Below are 23,280 nucleotides of genomic sequence, written 5' to 3'. Positions count from 1 at the left end.
AAAAGTTTGGATGTCTCTGGTCTAGAGCAGCATCTTCCTAAGAACATTAATGTTCCATGACATCATGGCATTATAGGTTTTGGGGTCAAAAAGTGTTCAAGGATTTCATAGTCATATAAGTCTGGGAAATGTCCACAAGGGCTCTGTATTTATAATTGTCAATGCACATTAGCATAGAGGCTGTAATTCTAAGAAATTCTTTCTCAAACTTATTTTAGCAAAGAGCCTGTTTTCTCACACCTTTAATGACTGTAAAGCCACTTGTGTTTTCTAGTAGGTACCCTGGAAAATACCGTTACAGAAGAACTGTATATTTATTATGAGAAAAATCTCTCTGTAGCATAAAAATATCAATCCAAAGATATGACAGGAACATCCTATGTATTATAGTTAGACAGATTTGGGTTTGAATTTTAGCTCTGACCTTTAAATATCACTGAATTCTTGAACATCTGCTTCCCTACTTGTAAAGCAGAGACCATAATACCTAGTCTGTTGATTAGTTTCGTTGGCCCTGCCTTACAAATAAAGAATTAAATAAGATAATACATGTAAAGGATCTAGTATAATACTTGGAACCTACTAGACACTCAACAGGGTTTTTAGTTTCATTACCATTATACTGTATAATTTTTTTTACTTTTATTTTTTGCGGCACACGGGCCTCCCACTGTTTTGGCCTCTCCCGTTGCGGAGCACAGGCTCTGGACCCGCAGGCTCAGCGGCTATGGCTCACGGGCCCAGCTGCTCCGCGGCATGTGGGATCCTCCCGGACCGGGGCACGAACCCGTGTCCCCTGCATCGGCAGGCAGACTCAACCACTGTGCCACCAGGGAAGCCCCCTACCGTATGGTTTTTTTAATGACAAAAATCTATATTTTAAAAATATTTTTATGTCCAAACCAGAACAACAAAACAAACAACTCCCAGTTAGTTGGTTGATGACATGCTATAACAAACATAATTAATACTAATAATAAAAAGGGATAAATATGGACAAGTGAAATACATAGAAACCTGTAACAGTTAATAAACTTTTCCCAAATACAACTTCTAGCATGTTTACAAAAGAAATTAATTTGATTCATTTTCTAAGTTTCCCAAAGGCTAAAGACAAATCCATTTAATGAATTATTTTCTATATGCCTATCAGTATAAACAGGGTAGGATGAGTAGTCAGTAACAGTGCTGAAGGATAACTGGGGCATGTGGGTTTCGGTTCTCCTATAATCCCCATCAGCTGCCGTCCCCACGACCCTGCCCCCACCCAGAGGTTTATAATGTAGGAAAAGAGAATGTCTGCTTTGCTAATATAGTTCAAGGCCATGTCTAACCAGATCACTGCCACTAAGATCCTTCCAGGCAGAAATTCTAGAGCTGATAACTGCTTGAAGTTTTAGATATCTTACCAGGTTTTGTACCATGCACATTCTTTCACTTCTCAGTTCAGCTACTAATCCATATATATCCACAAAATCATGATCATTTACATGTTGTGTTAAGTGGTCTAGAGCAATAAAAACTCCAGTTCTTCCAACTCCAGCACTGCAGGAAGAGTGAAATTACATGCAAATTATTCAGCAAAAAGCCTGTTTATGTTGATTGTGATGAAGGAAATAAACTATGATAGCAATAAATTATAAATAGTTTCTTTTGTTATTGAAGGTAGATTTTCTTTGGAGTTTCTTTGGATTTATATTGTTCCCAAGACTGTTTAGACAGAGCAAGATGATTATCGTTAAATACTCTGTCAAATATTTGAGTTTTTTTTTTTAACCAGTTGGACTTTCCCTGTTCTTTCATAATATTTTTAAGGGTTGTAGTTGGAGAAGTATGGGGAAGATTTTTAAAAGTCATTGAAAATTCTTAACCCCAGAAACTTTTTATTGAATATATTTTTGGTTACCAGTAGGAGTGCTAAACATGAAAAATGTCAACTGTAATATTTAGCCCATATAGTACTTCCTCTGCATCACATTGATAGATTCTCATGTGTTCTTTTCACCTTCCCTAGAATTTTCTTTTCCTTCCTATAGATAATAAAATTGGAAAGCTATTTCCTTTTAAGAAATTAGTTTAATACTGAAGGACAGGTATGTGCTCCATATAAACTGTTAATTGATAAACCTGACAGGATTGTTTCAGAAATTCCAATTAGAAAGACAAGACTCCTAGGTACTTAAATGGTTAATATAGGAAGTAAATCTGAAAAAAAAAAAAAACCATCATTTGAAAGGTCACCTAATCTTAAATGTCATTTTGAACATCACGAAACTGCCATCTTTGTAGGTGAAAAATATTCTAATGTCGACAATACCTATGATTTAACCTAAGAAATAGCATTACAACATGAATCTGATCACTATAACACAGACACGTGTATGCCCGAACAGAGTAATCAGTCATTACATCATTCAATATATTTTGAGTGTCAGACACTGTCCTAGGCATCTGCAGTACAGCAGTGAACATTACCAAGTCCCTGAACTTATGGAGCTTATATTCTAGAGGACGGAGAATGGTAGTCCACACAGCAAAGAAACATGCATAGGATATACCCAGCCGCAATAAGTGCTATGGAGAAAGATAAATTAGGTTAAGGAGATAAAAGGTGATAGGGTAGGACAGGGTCATTAGAGAAAGGTTCTCTGACAATGTGATATTTGAAAAGAAACTTGAGTAGGGTTAGGGAGCGTACCACCTGGGTACCTGGGAGAGGAGCATTCCAGCCTGAGGGCGCAGGAAGAGAACAGATCTGAGTGGGAGAGTGTTCTGTGTGTTCAAAGAAAAGCAAGGAGACCAGGGTGGGGAGAGTGTGTGAAGAGGTGATGGGGGGCAGGGATCAGAGTATTTGCTGTTGGGTTGGATGTGGAATGTAAGAGGAAGCAGAGAGTTGAAGATGAGTCTAGGGTTTCTGTACAAAGCAGAGTGGACTGCTGTTTACCAAGATGGGGATGAGAAGGAGGGAGTTTGGAGACTGATCTAAGTGTTCTGTTTTGGACACATCAAATTTTCAGAATGTTGTGGTTAAACTGGAAGTTAAATGTATAAGTCTAAAGTTGAGGTGAGAAGTTGGGGTTGGAGGTAATCATTTAGTAGACAGTTTTAAAATGATATTTTAAAATGATTATTAATATAAGCATACTTTTTCTCTGGTCTCTTTTATGTATTTAAATCACAAAGGAGGAGACTACTCTTTTTGAGGCTACAAGAGAGATGGTACTTTTCTTTTTTAATGGATTTTTAAATCCACTGTTTTAATCCAGTGGCAGTGTATATGTAAAACATGGAGAAGCTGAAGGAAGCTTACTATCCGTTTTAATCATCAGTGATGCCAGTTTAAAATCAATCACTGACTTTATAAGCAAACTGTTATTCTATTTATACTATATACTGATCTGTTAAAAATTTTATATATATGGGGGGGATATGGAATTGGGAGGGTAAGAATGAGGCTTTTACTTTTAATTCTATATGCTTTTTAAATGTAAAAAAGATATCTCATAATGAGCAAGCATTTGTGTATTACTCTTACAATTTAAAAAATCTAAAATATTCCTGGAAGATGTAGACTTATTTAAATTACATGCTGAGTTTTTTCCTCTAAAAAAAAAAGTTTAAAAATTGAATGGATTAATATTTTCTTACATATTTAACCACATTAATTATAGTATATTCCCATTAGAATAATTATCCATCAATTAATTTCTGGAATTATTATAATTAATAATAATGGGTTAAAAGATATTGTTACTTAAATTTTTTTATTGTAGCAAAAGATACATAACATAAAATTTACCATTTTAACCATATTTAAGTGCACAATTCAGTGGCATTAAGCACATTCAGTCTTGTGCAGCCAACACCACTCTGTTTCCAGAATATTTTCATCATCCCACACAGAAGCTATGTACCCGTTAAACAGTAACTCTCCATTTCTCTCTCTCCCAAGTCCCTAGTAACCACAATTCCAGTTTCTTGTCTCTTTGAATTTACCTCTTGTAGGTATCTCATGTAAGTGGAATCATAAAACAGTATATTATCACCCACTTTTTCTTTAATTTGCAAACTACAACTGTTGACGAAACTCATGTTGAGATTGACTTAGATATATCATGTTAGAAATCATAAATCATATCAATATGTCCAGAACTCTGAATTCTAAACAACTGTGAGTTTTATTTCTTTTTGCGGGGGAGTATTGGTATTTCAGTGGTATAAAATACCAGTGAAAATAAAGAGGGGGAAAAAATCTTCATTTATGGTCACATTCTATTTATCATGTTCAAAAAGCTAGGTCAAAGAAAGATATTTGAATAGTTTGTAAAAACTCTGAATCATGCTTGGGTTGGTCACTTAATTTGATCTTTATTTTAAAGTTCATTTTCTTTATCCTTTGTAAGTTAAATCTAGAAACTTGCTTTTGCAAAAAAGTTTAAATTAGTATATTAGACTAATATCAGTTGAAATAATGAAGGATCAGATGTTTATTCGTAAAAATAAAAAAATCCTACATACCCACACTCATCCATTTGATGTGTAGCCACATCAAAAATGGGCTACAATTTTTTTGTTTTTAATTTGAAGGCCTTCGAGAGGTATAATCCAGTCAAGATTTCAGGAAAATTCCTGTACCAGGATATATATTTCCCTTGCTTTTAGACATAGTCATTACTCATTTTATCTCTGCCATCTAACCTTTTATAAAACTACATCTTGATTTGTTATAACCAGTAAAATATCTGAAAACTAAAAGCTGGATTGAATCTACATTAACATTCTGCCAGAAAATCAATGGTGTCGTGATAATAAAAAGGTCACGCTGAGTTTCAGTACCATTTCTAGTGTTTCTAGTGTTCAGAGGTTCTAAAAATCTCTCTTACCTGCAGTGAACAACCATAGGTGTGGTGTCATGTGCTCTGCTTGCTCGAACCAACTTCACAAAGTGAACTAGAGGCGCACTGTTTTCAGGAACCCCATGCTCAGGCCAAGCAGTAAAGTTACACTGTCTAATGGTCATGCAATCCCCATGCTAGACAAAATGACATTAAAGAAACATGATAAGACAGCTGACTTGCCAGGTTTTCAAGGTGATCTTTTAAAATGACAATTTACCAAACAGAAGAAACTGTGTTTTCATAATTTCCTATAAGAGAAGCCTTCTACTATTGCTACAATAAAGAAAATTGCCTTTCTGTATGAATGCAAACAATGAGAAGGCTTGCAAGCAGATGATAATGTAGGGTATTTAAATTCAAATATAATGTAACGTTTTGTAACACCAGAGTAGTAGATTTTGAACAATTGTGACCTAACAACTTAAACACACTCACAAATTATTCACAACACAGGTATAGAGTATCTGATAATGTCAGAAAGTATAAAGATCCTTATATCATTTTCTGTGTTTATAGGCCTTTACGTTATATAAGTGGGATCCTATGCTATCGCTTCTGTATTGGTTCTGGATTAAACAGAAAATCCAGTTATTAGGATGTAGACAGAGATAAGTGATTTGGGAAATTCCTGTTTTAAATCAGATATTACAGTTTCTTTATAAAATAAGATAAACTTAGTGATCTAGTTGTTTCCTCCTTTTTCTTCCCCTGTCTACCTAAGAATCTGATATTAACTGGTTAATATGAACTTTATATAATTTGGAATTAAACACAGTGACGTAGATATTGAAGGCAGGTGCCAATTCAAAACTTCTATTTTGAAAATAATAGAAAAGCATTATTGAATATACAGGTATCAAGCAATATGTCTAGAAATTAATTTTACTTTAGACATTTAGAACATTCATATTTTATATCATGTTTGACTTCCCCTCCTTTTTTTTACCCTTTCAATTTTCAGATCTCTGATGGTCCAATCTATTTGAACATCCTCCATTAGCTTTGTAATCACTATATCTCCGAAGACAGTAACTGGTTTGTTGTCCTCTGGCCAATACTGATGGCATCTGATCTGTATTCAGAAAAGAGTCACCAGTCATAAGAACCATTGTTTTATATAGATACGTTTGTGTGTGTGTGTGTGTGTGTGTGTGTGTGTGTGTGTGTGTAAAATATCACAGTTATCACTGCTAAGATAAAACTGCTTTATAGATGTCCAAGTCATTGATGACTCAAAGTATTAGCTAAAATTGTCACACATATATTAACAGAATTGTAAAAGTTTTGTGAAAAGATTTTCAAATAACTTACCCGCCCTTTTTCAAAGCACTGTGTTAGCATTACTAATGTTTTTGCTCTGGTTTCCCACACCATTCTCCAAAAATCCCCAACTGTTCCTGGTAATGGACCTTGAGTAGCAATAAATTCATTTGGACATAAGTAGCCCTAGAATGATATAATTATAACACTGCATCAATATTTACATATATATAGTATTTTTTAGTTTTTGAGCAACGTAAGAAAAACATACTAGTTTGAGATGACCTAATATTTTAAAATATTGTACATTTTGGAATGCTAAATAATAATAGTACTCAAAATTTCCAACATTAATTTTAACCTCACAATGTAATATACTATACAGCTAACTGTTCTTAAAATGTATTTCTAACTCTGAATAAAGCAGTAAAGACTAAAAAATAATAATACCACTTTACAGCAGACAATATGCTAAGCATCTTATAGTTAGTATTTCAATTAATTTGTTTCTTATAAAAACCTTGAGAATTAGAACTATTATTATCCTCATTTTAGAGAGGAAGATACTGAAGCTAAGGAATGTGAAGTAATTTGTGGAAGATTTCACAGTTGGTAAGGTAGTCTGAGTCCAGAGCCAGCGCTCTTACCCATTCCACTAAGTTACTGTCATATATTTAAAGATTGTGCAGATATTTTCATACTCTTTCTCCAAGAAATTACTTATCTATGTAAACTATGGCATTAGTAATTATTCTCCAGAGCTCCAGACCAAGAGTAATGTGAATAATAAGAAGGTTCATTTAACTACTATAGGACCTGAGATTTGTCTCAACCCTATTATGATAGCTCTTGTAGATTTTATCAAGTTATTCTAAAACTCAGTCCATTCACCTGGAATGTAAGGATGCCACTTGAGTCATATCTGTGGATTTTTCTTAAAGAAAGGTACTGTATAAATAAAATATAGTAATGAAATTACATGTATTCCAAACATCAAAATATTTTGAGGAATGAGGATTAAAGGTGAATTTTATTTTTAAATTGGAATTGTCTCAGTAGCCAGAGAATATAGTATTACACTGAATAAATATACATTTTAAAGTTCAAGGGGCCCTAAAATCTAATCCAACCAGTGTATTTTACTCTAAAGAATAATGAGCTACTTGAGGTGATTTTCCCAAAATCACCCAGTGACAGTGTCTGGTATAAAACCTTGAGTCTCTTAAATAAACTATATGCTAAAGCATTTCTATGTTTCCAGTCTCAGTTGAAATATATAATTATTTTACATTGTAAAGGTTTTTTTTTTAGGTTAAAAAAGTAATATATAGTCAGTGTAGAATGTTTGGAAAATTCAGAAAAATACATAATAGAATGTGGAATTAATCTGTAATCTCACTATCCATAATGAAGCACCATTAATATTTTAGTCACTTTCTCTGCAGACTTTTAAAATATGCACATTCCTCCATTCAAATAATATTTATGAAGGTCTACTGTGTGTCAGGCACTATTCTAGGAGCTGAGGATTCATCACTGACTAAAATTCCTACTCTCATTTATCTTATATTCTAGTTAGGGGAAATAGACATCAAGCCTATTAATAAGTCTATTAAATAAACAATTTACATAGAGTTTTTAAAAGTGATGTGTTGTAAGAGAGAGTTTTCAGAAAATAGGGTGTTCAGAAAAGACTCATGGGTGAAATCTGAGGAAAGAACTGAAGCAGAAAGGGGGTAATCCCTTCAAGATCTGAAGGAAAAGTGTTCCAGGTAGAAAGTCAAGTATAACAGCATTAAAGGAGAGATGTGTCTGGAATGTTCTAAGAACAGCAAGTGGCTGGAATGAGGGGGACAGTAATAGAAGGTAACGTCGGAAAGAACAAGGGAGGGAGGACAATGGTGCTTTAGGTCCTAGAGTAGGTAATTATAAGATCTTGGATTTTACTCTGAATGATATGGAAAGCCTTTGAAAGATTTTGAACATACAGAGTATATGGTTTAAGAGTTTCATCCTGGTTTCTGTACGACAAGCTGATATGGTTTAAAGGAGAAAGGAGGGAGAGTAGTTAGAAGGTTATTGCAACAATCCAACCAAGGGTTAGTTTGGGCGATAGCAGTGGGGATTGTGAGAAGTGATAAAATCTGGATAAATTCTGAAGACAGAGCCAAGAGAATTTGCTTATGGATTGGATACTGGGTATAAGAAAAATAGAGAAGTCAATAATGATTCCAAATGAAGATGGGGAAAACTTCAGGAAGGGCAGACTTAAAAAAAATTTTTTTTTTTACTTAAGTATAGTTGATTTGCAATGTTGTATTAGTTTCTGGTGTAAAGCAAAGTGATTCAGTTATACATATATAATATATATTCTTTTTCATATTCTTTTCCATTATGGTTTATTGCAGGATATTGAATATCATTCCCTGTGCTATACAGTAAGACCTTGTTGTTGTTTATCTGTTTTATAGATAGTACTTTATATCTGCTAATCCTGAACGCCTAATTTATCTGTCCCCTACCCCCTTTCCCCTTGGGTAACCATAAATTTGCTTTCTACGTCTGTGAGTCTGTTTCTGTTTCATTTGTATCATATTTTAGATTGCACGTATAAGTGATATCATATGGTATTTCTGTCTTTTTCTCTTTCTGACTTACTTCACTTAGTATGACAATCTCTGGGTCCATCTATGTTGCTGCAAATAGCTTTATTTCATTCTTTTTTAATGGTTGAGTAATATTCCTATGTATATATACACCATATCTTTATCCGTTCACCTGTCGATGGACATGTAGGTGGCTTCCATGTCTTGGTTATTGTAAATAGTGCTGCTGTGAACATTGGGGTGCAAGTACCTTTTTGAATTAGAGTTTTCTCCAGATATATGCTCAGGAGTGGGATTGTTGGGTCATATGGTAACTCTATTTTTAGTTTTTTAAGGAAGCTCCATACTGTTTTCCATAGTGGCGGTACCAATTTACATTCCCACCAACAATGTAGTGGGTTCCCTTTTCTCCACACCCAGGATAAGCAGGTTAAAAGGAAAATCAAGAATTCATAATGGAAATATTAAACTTGAAATTTCTTTTGGATATTCAAGTGGCAATGTCATGAAGGCAACTGAGTATATGAGCTTGGAATTCAGAAAGAAGTCCAAACTAGAGACATAATTTCAAAGTAGTTAGCAAATAGATCTTACTTAAAATCACAAGAATGGTTGAGATTGTCAAAGAAATGAGTTTGGAAAGAAACAGTAAATTCAAGGATTGGGCTGTAGATAATTTCAGTGTTTGGTGGCCAAGGAGATAAGAGAGAACCAACGAGACTGAGATGAAAGTGTCAAAGCTGTAGATGGAAAATCGAGAGAATGATGTCCTGGAAGCGTTTTAAGGGTGAGGACAATTAACTGTAATTGATCAATTTATAAAATGTTTCTCCTAGTTATTTGCATTTCCCTTTTTCAGGGATTCAGTGTCCTTTGGTACTATAATCTTCTACCAGAGTAGACGAAATCTGATGTTTCTGATACGATTACAGCTCCTTTGCATCATAGCCTTTAATCTTCAGTCTCCAGCTATGGTAAAAGCTATCCTCAAATTGAAGTAATTTCAGGCATCTCAGGTTGACAGGAGAGATAATTTGGGGTGGTGGGTTGGGGTCTTGTCCCATTACATAATGTTCTTATTGTTAGCTTTCTTGAAAACGTTCCTAAAGTCACGTGTACAATTAGTGGTTGTTTACAAGGATGCATCTATTTTCCTCCCTACCCTCCCACAGTCCATCCTTAATCAACATTTTCCAGGCTCTCTTTGAGTCCTAGCTTCAGGAGCACAATTCCCAAGAAGAGCCAAGGGCAGAGAGATAAACATATAGTAATCTAATTACAGACCCAGGACCGGAGTTCCCAGTCTTAAAGTACATCCTTCAGACCACCTACTGGTCTTCCCTTTTCCCTTCTCCAGACTTCACTTTTTCTTTTCCATCTAAACACTAGTTATTTTGCTTTTTCTCTACCTTGCTCTATAGTTCTTTTCCCTTTTCCTCCAGCTTCCAAAGAAATAGGAATTCAGAGTCCATTTGTAGATGGCCTTTGTCTTTTGCTCCTGGAACAAGTGTTCATGAACTTTCAGATAGAGGTGCCATGGAACAAAAGTGGGGAGTTGGGAGAAACTGAGGCATCAAACATTCATTCTGAGAAATCTTCACTATTTCTGAGGTGAAGACTGCCTGAATTTGGGGATAGAGAAGTGAGAGGCCACTATGGTATTATGACTTTGTCTATTTCCATCTGTTCCTGACATCCCAGGCGAAGGAGATATCCCCAGAAGTAAAAGCAATACAGCATACTGCCCACTCCAATACTGAAACCTGCCTTAATGTAAAGTGCTTTCCATCTGGGCCTGCTTACCATGTAGCTCAGTAATGATTACGCATATCATTACATATGGGTCATAGTGAATTTGTTGTAAAATTTATTATATTACAACATCACTTGACCACAGCAGAATATATATATATATGTATTAATGTACTCAGATTTAGTTTATTGCTCATCCTGTATTGTGATCTTCTTATGGTTGTCTCCTGACAACTTATAATATTTAGAGGGAACACTGGGGGTTCATGAATATTCCTTTGTTTATGTGTGGTTCAGTTATACCTCCTAAAACTGTCTGGTTGCCTTCCTAATCATATTCATAACCTATACTGTCATCCCATAACTGGTTGAACATTATAGGATATAAACTATTCATTTGTATCTAGTTATTGGTGAATAAAAATGATACGAATTAATAGATCACTGATACAACAATTTGTTCTTGCTCTGTTCTATGGTATCATAAAATATATGATTGTTTAAATTTAAATATCTAAATGTATATATGCCTCATTCTACAAATCAAAGTAAAACTTCTACATGCTATATTGTTTAGGATACAATTAAAATTGGTAAGCACAAGATTTCACCAAAATCTTTAGAAAAGAATTACAGTTTCAGGGAAATCAATGATTTGATAAATGAATAAAATATATCATCACAATAGTAAATTTGGGTTTTCTTCAAAATAGATTTAAAGTTCTAGCGCAAAAATGGGATGAAATTCAAAGGATGACTTATTAACCTCTGCAACCCCCCGTCACTTCTCCTATTAAGAAATCTTAAATGCTCCCATTGTTCACTTATTTCACAATAAGATTCAATATATAATTGTAATTTTGGAGTAATTATCAACCAATATAAAATTCAGGATGAATTCTTCTTTTCCCCCTTAACAGAGTCTTGGGGAGAATGGGACATAGGACAGGTTATGTTTGATGTTGGGGAAAGGATGGAGCATCACATAAGCAGAGCCCCAGTGGGACCAAATGAAATGGCAGGCCTGGATGAGAAGACTGAATAAGGAAAAAATAAAACACCAGTGGGAGTGTGGGCAGTAGAGGGAACCTTCAGGTATCTGTAGAGTCATGATAAGAAGCATAGTTAACCTTGGTATGTATTAGAATTGAAGTCAGTGGTGAAAATGTAAGGGAACATATCTTGTTTTTATAAAACAACTGTGTATTTGAGTAGTTCAGTGATAGAATCATCTGCCTTAAGGGGGAAATATGTGAATCAATGCCAAGATAGGCTAATATCTAATTACAAGTAATTTTTCAGAAAGATTTCCTGGGTGAATGGTTGGATTAAATAACCACAAAAGCAGGTCCTACTCTCGGATTTCGTGATTGTGTCAACCCAAGTGGAGGTCTTGGGTGCATCTAAGGTTTCTGTGTACCTATGGCAGTGGTGAGCATTGAGAGAACAAAAGAGCCATGGAGAAGGAGAGGGAGAGATCCTTAAAGCACTTTGGTTTATTCAGCTTTCAATCCAGTGCAGCAAGCATTTATTATCTGTGATGTGCAACATAGTATACTAGGCATGTCACAGTTCACCCCATGTTGGTTCACTTAAGATATGCTTGTTGAGTAGCTACAACGGAGTGCACGTTCTGTAAGTAGCTGAGGATGAAAAGAACAAGGCATCACAGTTCCCTAGAAGGACTGAAAATCTAGAGGGGAGGAAGAGCATAATAGGTTTTTATATTATATGGACATGACTGTACATATGACTAATTTTTCTTTGAAAGAGAGGTTGGCCGATCTCATTGTGTACAGAGAATATTCTGACAAACGTAGGAAATAGTGGAAAGACCAAGGGATATGTAGCTAGAAGTTGTACGTCTGCCACTTATTAGTGAAATGATCATTAGGTAAATTGCAATCTCTGTTTGGAGCCTCCGTTTCCCCATGTATAAAATAGGGATACATAATGTTGTTGTAAGGAACTGGTACATTAAATTCATAGAGGTTGTAATGAATTTCTTGTTTTAAATAGTTTGAAGAGTAATACTGCAGTATTTATGTTTTATAAAAATATATATAAAAATAGCAACTTACAGAAACATAGCTGGCATTAATATAATCCGATCCTGGAATACTGGCATCAGCTATCAGTTTCACTCTGTTATTGTTATCTAGAAGAAAATATAAGAAATTAATGCTAATTCCCTTTGCTACTTTCTTACTATAGCAGTAATAGAAAGAAGTTCATGATATAACATCAAAAATTATAGACGGCTGTAAAATTTTAAATAGAAATTCCCTCTTATTCCATATTTCCACTACCCAGAGACAATGACTATTAATATGTTCTTGTATTTATTTCCAGGATTTTCTATATATATTCATATAAAATTGACCACAAGTGGGCAATATACACACTATTCTGCAAAAATTTCTTATTTACCTGTATCTTTCCATATTAGCATAAACAACAGTATCTAGCTCATTACTTTAAAAAGCCATATAGTATTTCAGTGCTTGAATATAACATACTTATTTAGCTCTTTAGGGTGATTTAAACTCATCTCATTTTGTTATTATAAAAAGCTGAATAAATATAACTGGACTTTTTGCACATATGTATTTGTAGAATACATTACCAGCAGTAAAATTTGTAGAATACATTACCAGCAGTAAAATTCCCAAATCATATTGTGCATCTCAAATTTTGAAAGATACTGACAAATTGTTCTCAAGTTATATCACTCTGAACAAAAGTGCTTGAACAGTTTGAACAACTTTCCTCTTAACTTTCACTGCCATATTATTAAACATTTTAATTTATGACCTTTTGATAGTTACAAATTGATGTCTCCTAATATTTATATTTTCTTAAATATGAGTGAAATTGAGCTTCTTTGCTTATGCCTTGGCCATTTTAAATACATTTTCTATTAATTACATTTTCATATGATACTATTTTTCTAAAAATATACTAAGAATGTTTTACATGTATTGAATTTTTCTTTTAGTTTGTCATTTGTCGTTGCCTCTATCTATTAATCAGTTTATCTGCTAGCTACCTTGCCATAGATAAAATTTATATATTTTGTAATCAAATTTCTCATTATTTTTCATTATGGCTTCACTGTGGCTTCTTGTGTGAATATATACAAAGGTCTTTGTCACACCAATATTCTTATTTTCACAAACTCATTCATAGTTCCTTCTGGGACGTTAATAGGGTTTTCTGCTTTTGTTTTAAATATTTTGATTTTTGATCCATTGGGCTTTTTTTTCTTTTGAAATAGAATGAGGTAAAATCTACCTTTATTGTTTGTTTGTTAACATTTGGAACAACAAATAGTCCATCCTTACTCCCTTGTTCAAAACACCACTTTTATCACACACTAGTTTTCTCTATGTGTTTAGGTCTATTTCTGGACCATTTATACTCTTCCCTTAATTTATCTGCCTATTCTTTCTTTAATACTAAACTTTTAATTATTATTTTTAGACTTTTAAGGTATGGCAAAATTAGATAACCTTTACACATTACTTTTCTTCAAAGAAAAGTATCAAAAATTATTTTTTCCTGAGAATTTTTACCGAGTTGGTATTATAATTGAAATGTCCAGTGCTAATTTTCACTAGACAAGGGAATGATATCTATTACTATTACTACTTATCTATTACTACTTAATTATTTTGAAGGTTTTTTGTTTGTTTTGTTTTGTTTTTAATCTTAATGGGAAGGCACTCAGTATTGAAGGAAAAATAGGTAAATGTGGGTTTGTGTTTGAATTACAGATGATCTATCTACCATTTATGGCACTGGGTGAATTGCTTAACTTCTCTGTTCCTTTGTTACCTCAGCTATAATATATAGTTATAATATTTATTTTGTAGAATCCTCTGAGGAAAACTTATACGAAAGCTTATAGAACTCATAAAGCTGTATAGAACACAAAACACGTTCTTATGTTCTTAAAATTAAGCACGTTGTATGTTAAATGACTTTGCTGTACCAATAGTAATCATAATGACCTGACCAATGTGTTTGAATCTAAAGAAGGGGGATTCAAGCAAATTTATGTGAATGATTTATATCCCAAAGATTTTGAATTTGGTATGATCTGCCTATTTTAATGACATTGTGGCCAGTCATGTAACTAAGGAAGGGAAGCCATCAGGTTTCTATTCACTCGATATGCCTGCTTATAACTGAGTCAACAGCAAGCTAAACTTTTCTTCATGGTATTGGAACACTTCTGAAGGTCACAGTGTCCTGTCAAAGAGAGACTTGGAAATCTCTTCTGCACGCATTTGCTGCTAATTCTAGTATCTTAAAACCCTGTAAGCTAATATCTTCTAAAATGCACTGTGATATTTGAAATTCTACTTCCTACATTACTCAGGGGAAACAATGAATCTCACTTAGCTGGCTCAAGCTAAAATTCAGACTCTTATTAAATGAATTCACTCTCTACGGGAGAAAAAAAACATTTCAGCTTTATGGCTTCTCTGCAAGCACAATGGGAGAATGTATTTAGTTTAAACATTTCGTTTTCTTGTTCCACGTATATGTGGGCAGGGGCGAGGGTCTGTTTGTCCATATAGGCAGAAGTGAGTTTATAGCTTGTCTTCCAACTGAGGTTAGGGAAGTAGGTTTATCATCTCCAGACCGTAGACTCTAAGGGCCTGTTACTAAATTTTTTTCACCCAGAAAGTTAGAGGCTTTTAAAAATGAGCAGTCTATTGATTACTAACAATCATAAGAACTAATATTTAGGAGAGCTTCCTGTGTTCTGGTATTGGGCAAAGTGATTTACATGGTTATTTCATCTACTCCTGAAAGTTAGGAGGTCGACACCACTAAATAATATGTCCAGTCACTAAAGCAGTTAGTAGGTAAACAGAACTGCAGCCCAGGAAGTTTGATTAGAGCCCACATGGTTTTAGTCATTTTACTCTACAGCAGGCAGTATGTATTAGTTGAACTAATAAATTATTCTAATAATATTCTTGAAAAATATAACATTCTTCCTAATAAAATTATTTCTTATAGGACCTCCAACTCTTTAAGAGGACACTTAAGAAAAAGCTTTCCCCTAAAAATCCATTAAAGGATATTGGATGTGGATGTAGTATATTAGAAAAATTACCATAAGTTTTCTGTACTGAAATCAAGAAGAAAGCAGAATACAGTTGGACATTATCCATTTGACTCTAGAAAAGGCGAAAAACGTGCATGCAAAGCTTTTAATATTCCAAAACGTCCTTGGTTTACAACATAATTCCATCACTAGTTATTTTTTGTCTTAGCTTTAGATATCTGGATAATCTTACCCCTCAGTTCTTGTTGTTTTAAGGATGTCTGTTTAGTTATATTGACCACTCGTATTCACTTCTTATGCTGTAAGAGCTAGCAAGCTAGCATTATGTGACTTTTCCTATGGCCATTATGTGAACCCAGAAAATAATGCACTGAGATCTTAATAATAAAAGATTGAAATGACACATTTTTTAAAATGTCTAACATATCTAATTTTTATATATATTTTTAAGTCGGATACTCTTTAGTCTTTGGAAATAAGTTAGATATATTTGATACACATTACTTCAGCCAAATACACAACTGTAAATAAATATTAAATATTCCACAGTAACTGTCCTTCAGTCACACTATAGTACTTGTTTTCACAGAATATCACTAAGTAATCATGAAGCAGAGAGTCTGAAGGAAATTTAGGTATAGATGAATATAAAAACATGAGAATTTCCGTATCTCTTAAATTTATGATGCATCCAACTCAAGTTAACTCTCTGAAAGGGGAAACAAAAGGACTTATTAAGAAAGGTCATGCCACAGGAATTGAGAGATGTAACACTAACATTCCTTATTTCCTACAATGATGTCTTATTTGTCAACTTACTCTTAAAGTCATTTACCTTTGATTTGTTTTGTTCCGGGAAGGATTTTAGGCGATTAAAGCTATTTGTATTTTCATCCTTTTCTAATTCTTGGGAATTAACAGATTCCGTTAGATTACTACCTGCTATATCATGTTTCCCTAAATTTGTTTACTTCATGCCTCTAGTTCTAGAATAACAGAATATGGTCCATTTCTTCCTATCCATATCCTTATGATTTTACATTCTGTGATTACACCCTTCTTTAAGTCTGTGTCTTTCTAGACAGAAGAGTTCATTTTATATATATATATGGAAGTTTCCCCAATACAGTTTTGAAAAGGCATAGAACATAGAAAAATATATATATACTAACTCTAAAATTAGGAATATTTTAAAACTCTAGATTTTGAAACAATACTATTTCAGAGCTTAACAAATACCACTTTTTAATTTCATATATAAAAATGTATTGAATCAGAATATAGTTAGTAGGAATATCTGTTGAAAAAAAATATCAAACATATAGCTATTATTAGCAGAGGAATGTTATTTTTTTTCACATCACTGCTAAGTCTTAAAGCAATAATATGGTTTTTTATTTCACATCAGTAGACATTCTTTTTAATGACATAAGGAATAATAACAGTGTACCATGTAAGATGGTTTCTTTTCTTATTGACTGAAAAATGAAGCCATGTTCACTGTGGTAAGGCACAAGCCCGCCTCCTTTGTAAAACCAATCCTGGTAAGCATACCTTTACTCTGATCTTCAGTGAATATTTTGCAATGCATTTTTAATATTCCTTAAAGCACTGCCATGCTTTTAAGAAAACTAATGCACAAAGTTATGTGTGAACTTTCTCTTTTCATTTGAGAACTAGGTCTGTAGGAAGATATTAGAAAGGTTCGTTACTTGGGTTAAATTACAAAGCTAAGAAACTACTAGGTCTACAGTTTCTTACACCTGCATGAGTAAACCTTGTGTGAATAAGCTGAAAACCATGTACATTAACTTTAATAAATATTAACAAAGCAAAAGAGATACAATTTAACAGGTGCTAATAAAATGCATTATTATAATCCAATTAATATGTAATATATATTTAAGAAAAAATGCTAAAATGCATTTTGCTCTTATTTGAAAATGTTTCATTATCTAAAACCAGAAATAGTATGTACACATACATGGTTTTATGTTTGGAAAGCGGTTTTTTGCTCTGTTCCAAGGCAGATCAGCATCAGTGGAAGAAAGATCCTGAAGAAATTTTGGTAATTCCTGTGGATTGAAGTCATTGCAAAGTTTAGATTTATTTCAGAGGTAAACAAGAAGTTCCACTTAGTAAAAGACTATTCTTTATTCTAAATTCTTTTACTTTTAAAATGACAACACTTCTCATAACTGCAGAAGCAAGGTCAAATTAACAGTAATGAACTTACATGAACTTTCACTGAAAATTCCTGAATAGAATTGATTAGTTGAGCTACTGCTTTCTCTGGCATAATTTCTTTGCCCTTTGGGAAGCTCTGAGGTGCAGCAACCATGTTAGTAACTCCTTTCATAATTTACTAATGGTTTTGTCAAATACACTGTATTATTTAATATTTTAATGTCTACTTAGTAGGGTAAGGGAGTTGGTGATTTATTTTTTGTTTTTTCTCGTCAGGCAGTGTGATTTCATGCCTATTAATTGGTACAACATTGGTCAGTTTGTGAGAAAATGCCAAAGGTCAATTCCTGTTCTTAGTGGGCATTGTTAAATCGATAGCAGAATGCAAAGGTGTGATAAAGAATTATCAGAGGAAGGGTCAAGATCTGTTATTGACATTTTGGTGAAAAATCACGATATAATCCATCATAATCCAGCACCATCATGCTGGTGCAAGAAAATGTGTTCATTATTTTGTTGAGCTGATGATTTACATTTATGAAATTTATAGTTTTCCATATTAGAAATGCCTCAATTTACCAAATTCCTTAAAAAGTGTTAAAACCATGGGGTTTTGCAATTTTTTCCCACTTTATTATAAAGGATTTCTTTTAATTGGATAATTTTCCCTTCTCCCTTATTTTTCCTCAAAGAGAATTCTGGACAGTATTTTATGAGTGTGTATGTGTTAGAGAACAGGGACAGTGTTAATAAGCATCTGAATTCTGGCGTTTTGGCACTAAAGGCTTAGAAAAAAAATTTTTAACCAAGTGAGGAATCCTAGAACAGCTTCCTTGTGTCAGGTTTTGGGAGTATATGTCAGCATATTTATAAGAGACAAAGAAATAGAGGGGGGAAAGAAGATGAATTGGAATCACCTGAAAAGTGGTACTTATTTTTCTGTAGTTACAGAAGTTTCCATTTATAGATTTAAATGATTATGGCCTTGATAATTAATACCCAATTACTAGGTTGACTAGATAGTAATGTTACACTCAGAGGTCTTATTCTTATCAGAGCACACAGGGCCTCAACCAACCTTTCCTATGTAGCTCTTTCTCCTACGGTTCCCAGTTTTTAGTGGGATCACAGATGAGTGGAACTGCTTTGCATCCTTATGTTTTTGCATTCATTCTCTCTCTCTAGAATACCTTTCCCCCTTTATAAACTTATTGGACTTCTGCTCCATCCTAAAGTTCATCTGGCAGGTCACCTTTTTGTAAAGTATTTTCTGACAGCTATCCAAACAGAGTTGATCCTCACTTCTTTCTGCATAGCTCCATCATGATACGATATCATTTGGGTTTTTTTTTTAATACATGTCTGCAGTTCTTCTTCATCATTTGAACTTCTTTATGAAATCATCACTATGATGGCAAATAGTTGTGCCAGCCACTATTCTCAGTATTACACACATTCAATCCGTTTAGTATTCACAATTCAACAAGATAGATACAGCATTTTACAAATGAGGACATTGAACAACAGAGAGTTTAAGTGATTTACCCAAGGTCACTTAGCTGTTTAAGTGTTGAATTCATATATATCAATACCTGTCACGTAGTGGAGCTTATTAATATTTAAGGTATAAGCGAATATGACCTGAGTTACAAGTTTTATCAAACATATGCATCAAATATGCATTTGTTTATTAAAACAGTTAAAAAATACAGCACTAGAACTAAAAGCAATTAAAAAAACCATGTTCCTTACATGTGAATATACATTTACCTAATATATACAACCTATATATTTATATAAAAACACCCAAGTACTTAAAACCATGATCTCCAAAAAAGTTAAACTAGAAGCTTTCTCATTATAATATATGAGAAAATGTTATTGCTAATAAAACTTTTCATCTACTCAGTCATGTATAATGTTAACTATATTCACTCCTATTCTAAACAAACTACCCTTTTGTTCCTGAAAAATTGACAGTTCTTGCTGCATAAATGCTAAGAAGAGTTTTATGGTACCACTGATTTTGTTAAAACCAGACCAATATTACTTAAGAAGCATAACCAAAAGCTGTAGGAAATACCATTAATCTTCTCACATTTTTTGTGATTATTTCCTGAGAGACTGAAATATTACAATCCTGAATTATTCAAGCCAGTTGTTTTTGTTCACACACTAAAAGTTCATGAAAAGCTAGAAATAAAGTTTTTGGTAACATTTAGAAATCTGTTTTATTTTTATAATACAAAATAAGTTAGGAAAGAGCCTCACAAGTTTTAAAATAGCTTGTAGACTAGCACATGCCTTATGTTTTAATGTAATTTCAACTTTATGGATATATAAGATGCTAAAAGCAATAAAATTAATCTTAACTTTCAAAAAGTGTAAAAGTAACAAGTTCTTAACTTCATATATTCTCCATAACGTGATACTGCATTTATTCCATGATCACTTAAGTAATACCTGTGTTTTATAGGCTTCTTTTTATCTGTTTTTTATTTTTGGAAAGTTCTAAAAATAACATTTTTTAAATAATTTCTGGAAACATCAAGTTCTGTTCTCAAGTTCATCTATACCACTAACATAAACTAAGCAGGCAAATATGAAATGGAATTATTTAGTTTCTAAATCTAAAACAGTTATTTAAATATAAAGCCACATTTACGGTACCACCCAAACCTCGTACACACACAAAACCTGATGCATACAGCATTCTATAGTTGCATGTACATCTGGGTGAGAGAGCAAAGAAGAAACAGGGCCAGGCTGCCCTTGCTGGGGAGGTCTCTGATCCGGAGCACCTTTTCCTGACACAGTAGGTGAATAATTCTGTTCAGGTTGCACCAGAGGCTGCCCAGTGTAATGTTACTATCCAAACAATCAACCTGGTAATTGGGTATTGATTATCAAGGCCAGAGTCCTTCATGGCCTTGCAAGCTTAAACTGGACATGAAATGTGACACATGAAACGACTGGAGGTCTGGCAATGTTGTGACAACTGCTAGTAACATACCGAAAATTCTTCTTGAAACTTTAGGTTGTTGTTTGTGCAAAGCTCTTCAACATGTTGCAGAAAGGATTTCTTGCTTATCGGCCTCCAAGCAAAGAAAGGTATAAAATGGAGTCATGTTAGGTTGAGTTCTTTTCCTTTAGCCTGGGCACTCTCTTTACAGTTGACAAGTTAGAGGACAAGGGACATTTCAAAAGCACACAGCCCTTTAAAGTCACTCTGTCATATTTACAAAATTAGCTTCCCCCTTTACGTTCACTTTCTTTGTATTTCATGGTATAAAAATCCTTCAAATTTTAAGTGACTTTAAATGAATGATTTAACATTTTAATGAAGAAAGTTTTTCAAGCAAATGTAAGGGCATAAAGTCATCATTGAATCCTAAAACACATAAAACCTCTTTGTCATACAGAAAACATTTTATACGTTACAAGGTTTTAGAAGATATAAAATATTGCAGTGACCTCATTCTCGTAACGACATGGTTTTTAAACCCTAAGGAGTTTAAATATCCCTGTATTACTTCCCAAGCTAAAATACAGACATGCAGGCTTCACCCCAGAGAGAGAGAAAGCATTTCTCCAGTTACCATGCAATTAGTCATGCTTTTATGATTTATATCCAGCTTGGAGGTTTTTCTAACAAACATACAAAAAAGGAACCACACATTGAGATTCATCGAATCAGGGAATCCAGAGTTGATACTCAGAAAGAAGAAAAGATATTTAACAAACTTACTTGATGGATTTTCTATAACTAAGTAACCTGCAACAGAGATTGTGTTAAATGGATTATGAGTTGAGGGTACAGCTCTTTCTGAAAGAGTTTCAGATTAAAATCAGAAAAACAGGGTAAATCAGCAATATATAATATGCTATGCCTTTAATTGATATTTGATCATTATTTTAAATTCTATGTCATTTTTGAAATTATATTATTTGGACCCAAATATGGCCAGATAATAATTTGGCTTCTTTCTCAAGCTAAGAAAGTACTATTTTATATTGTTAGGCATTTGGGGCATTACATCAAAAACAGGTCACTTTTTAATATATTGCATAGTATTTATTGTTCTAAAAAAGTTAATGTGAATTAAATTTTTTTCTTTGTTCATAAAAAGTGCTAAATCAGGGAGGGTGAATCTTTGAAAAATGATATCAAATTGCCTGTCTTGTTTCATGAGTGAGTTTTCATGAATATATAACCATAAAAAATGACAATCATTTCAATTACTTTGGATATACATATCTTTTGTGGCAGTTCATTGGTCAAGTTATTTATACTCTGAAAAAAATTGAAATAATTTTTAACAGCTAAATAGACTATGCAACACACAAATTCAGAGATGGGTACATCTTTAATAACATTTGTCATGCACAACAAATTAGCACTGCAAAAAAACACAAAAGGCACAAAGTATGATGAAATAAATGAAGAACATGTACCTTTATCAAAGTTTTTAATTTTAAATATTATTAGAGATGATTTCACTGTATTTCATAAGTGACAGATATTTACAAGAGGATATGGTTTTTGAAGTAAAGGACAAATGAAAAAAATTAGATTGAAAAATGTGGCTTAAATACTTTGAAAATGGTCACAGATGTGTGTGTTCAATGAAGAAAACATGAGTCAAAAGAGTGTATTTCATTACAACACAGGAATTGGTGAAAAATATGGAGGTGCTGGAGCAAGTATTATGAAGAAGAGTGGTAGAATTCTTGGTTAATGCTATAGGTGTCCCCAAGCAGAAGGAAGTATCTCTCAGCTCCTCAGGGTATAACCTAGTACAGCAACATAGCATAGCATAGAATCATAGGTTAGAGCAAAGTCTTGGTGGATGACCTTGTGGGCTTCTCACAATACCCTAGAGTGATTCTAAGGAGGCACCAGAGAAATTCTGACTGTAACTAGATTGATATGGAGATGCCTGAATAGGATATTGAATCAGAAGAATCCTTAATTTGGGGACAGGAAAACAGTGTATGAATTGGAGGGCCTGGAAAGACTTCTGCCACATGCAGTGGGGACTAAGGCAGCAAGCAATCCCCGTTGAAAATAATTACGCCTCAGCAAAGACCAGCAAGAAAAAGAGACAACCATGAGCCAGACACACACTACTCAAGACCCTGAAGATGCCTGATGCCCCAGTGTTCCTATGCCATGATATTCCTCAGAAATAGGAAAGGAACGAAGGTCAGGTTGGGCACATATTAATGAATTGAGCTTAAGATAGAAATGAATGAGATACTTGAATTAGCAAGATCATTTTCCCTGCTACCACGCAGAAATGGGAATGCTTAAGTGGAGATCACTTTTATAATAGGGAACATTATTGAGTTTGTGATTGGTGAAATTCAAACACTACATCTGCTTTAGTGACAGCCATCCTATAGTGGGGAGATTCTCTTTTCCCAGAGGATCCAGGATTATTTGAGGTAGTACTGGCAAAAATATTTTTACTGTGCTATCTAGAACCTGAAA

The 23,280-nt window shown here is 33.7% G+C and overlaps 1 protein-coding gene across 2 annotated transcripts in view; it reads right to left on the bottom strand.

The window, feature by feature from the left end:
* The window catches only part of PTPRQ (protein tyrosine phosphatase receptor type Q), a gene marked incomplete at its 5' end in the record, with an annotated part of 251,914 nt that overhangs the window by 4,803 nt on the left and 223,831 nt on the right, over positions 1-23,280 (bottom strand). For both annotated transcript variants that reach the window (XM_082665174.1, XM_082665173.1), the window contains 8 exons: positions 1,410-1,545; positions 4,884-5,032; positions 5,845-5,970; positions 6,210-6,344; positions 12,598-12,674; positions 17,584-17,674; positions 20,800-20,881; positions 21,535-21,561. In XM_082665174.1, the coding sequence (XP_082521300.1) occupies positions 1,410-1,545; positions 4,884-5,032; positions 5,845-5,970; positions 6,210-6,344; positions 12,598-12,674; positions 17,584-17,674; positions 20,800-20,881; positions 21,535-21,561 (823 nt within the window). The remainder of the gene's footprint in view (positions 1-1,409; positions 1,546-4,883; positions 5,033-5,844; positions 5,971-6,209; positions 6,345-12,597; positions 12,675-17,583; positions 17,675-20,799; positions 20,882-21,534; positions 21,562-23,280) is intronic.

The sequence above is a fragment of the Grampus griseus genome (genome assembly GCF_964374135.1).
Source record: "Grampus griseus genome assembly, chromosome: 11".
In the NCBI taxonomy this organism is placed as follows: domain Eukaryota; kingdom Metazoa; phylum Chordata; class Mammalia; order Artiodactyla; family Delphinidae; genus Grampus; species Grampus griseus.
The sequence above is the reverse complement of the archived record's forward strand: the minus strand, read 5'-3'. Positions and strand labels throughout refer to the sequence as shown.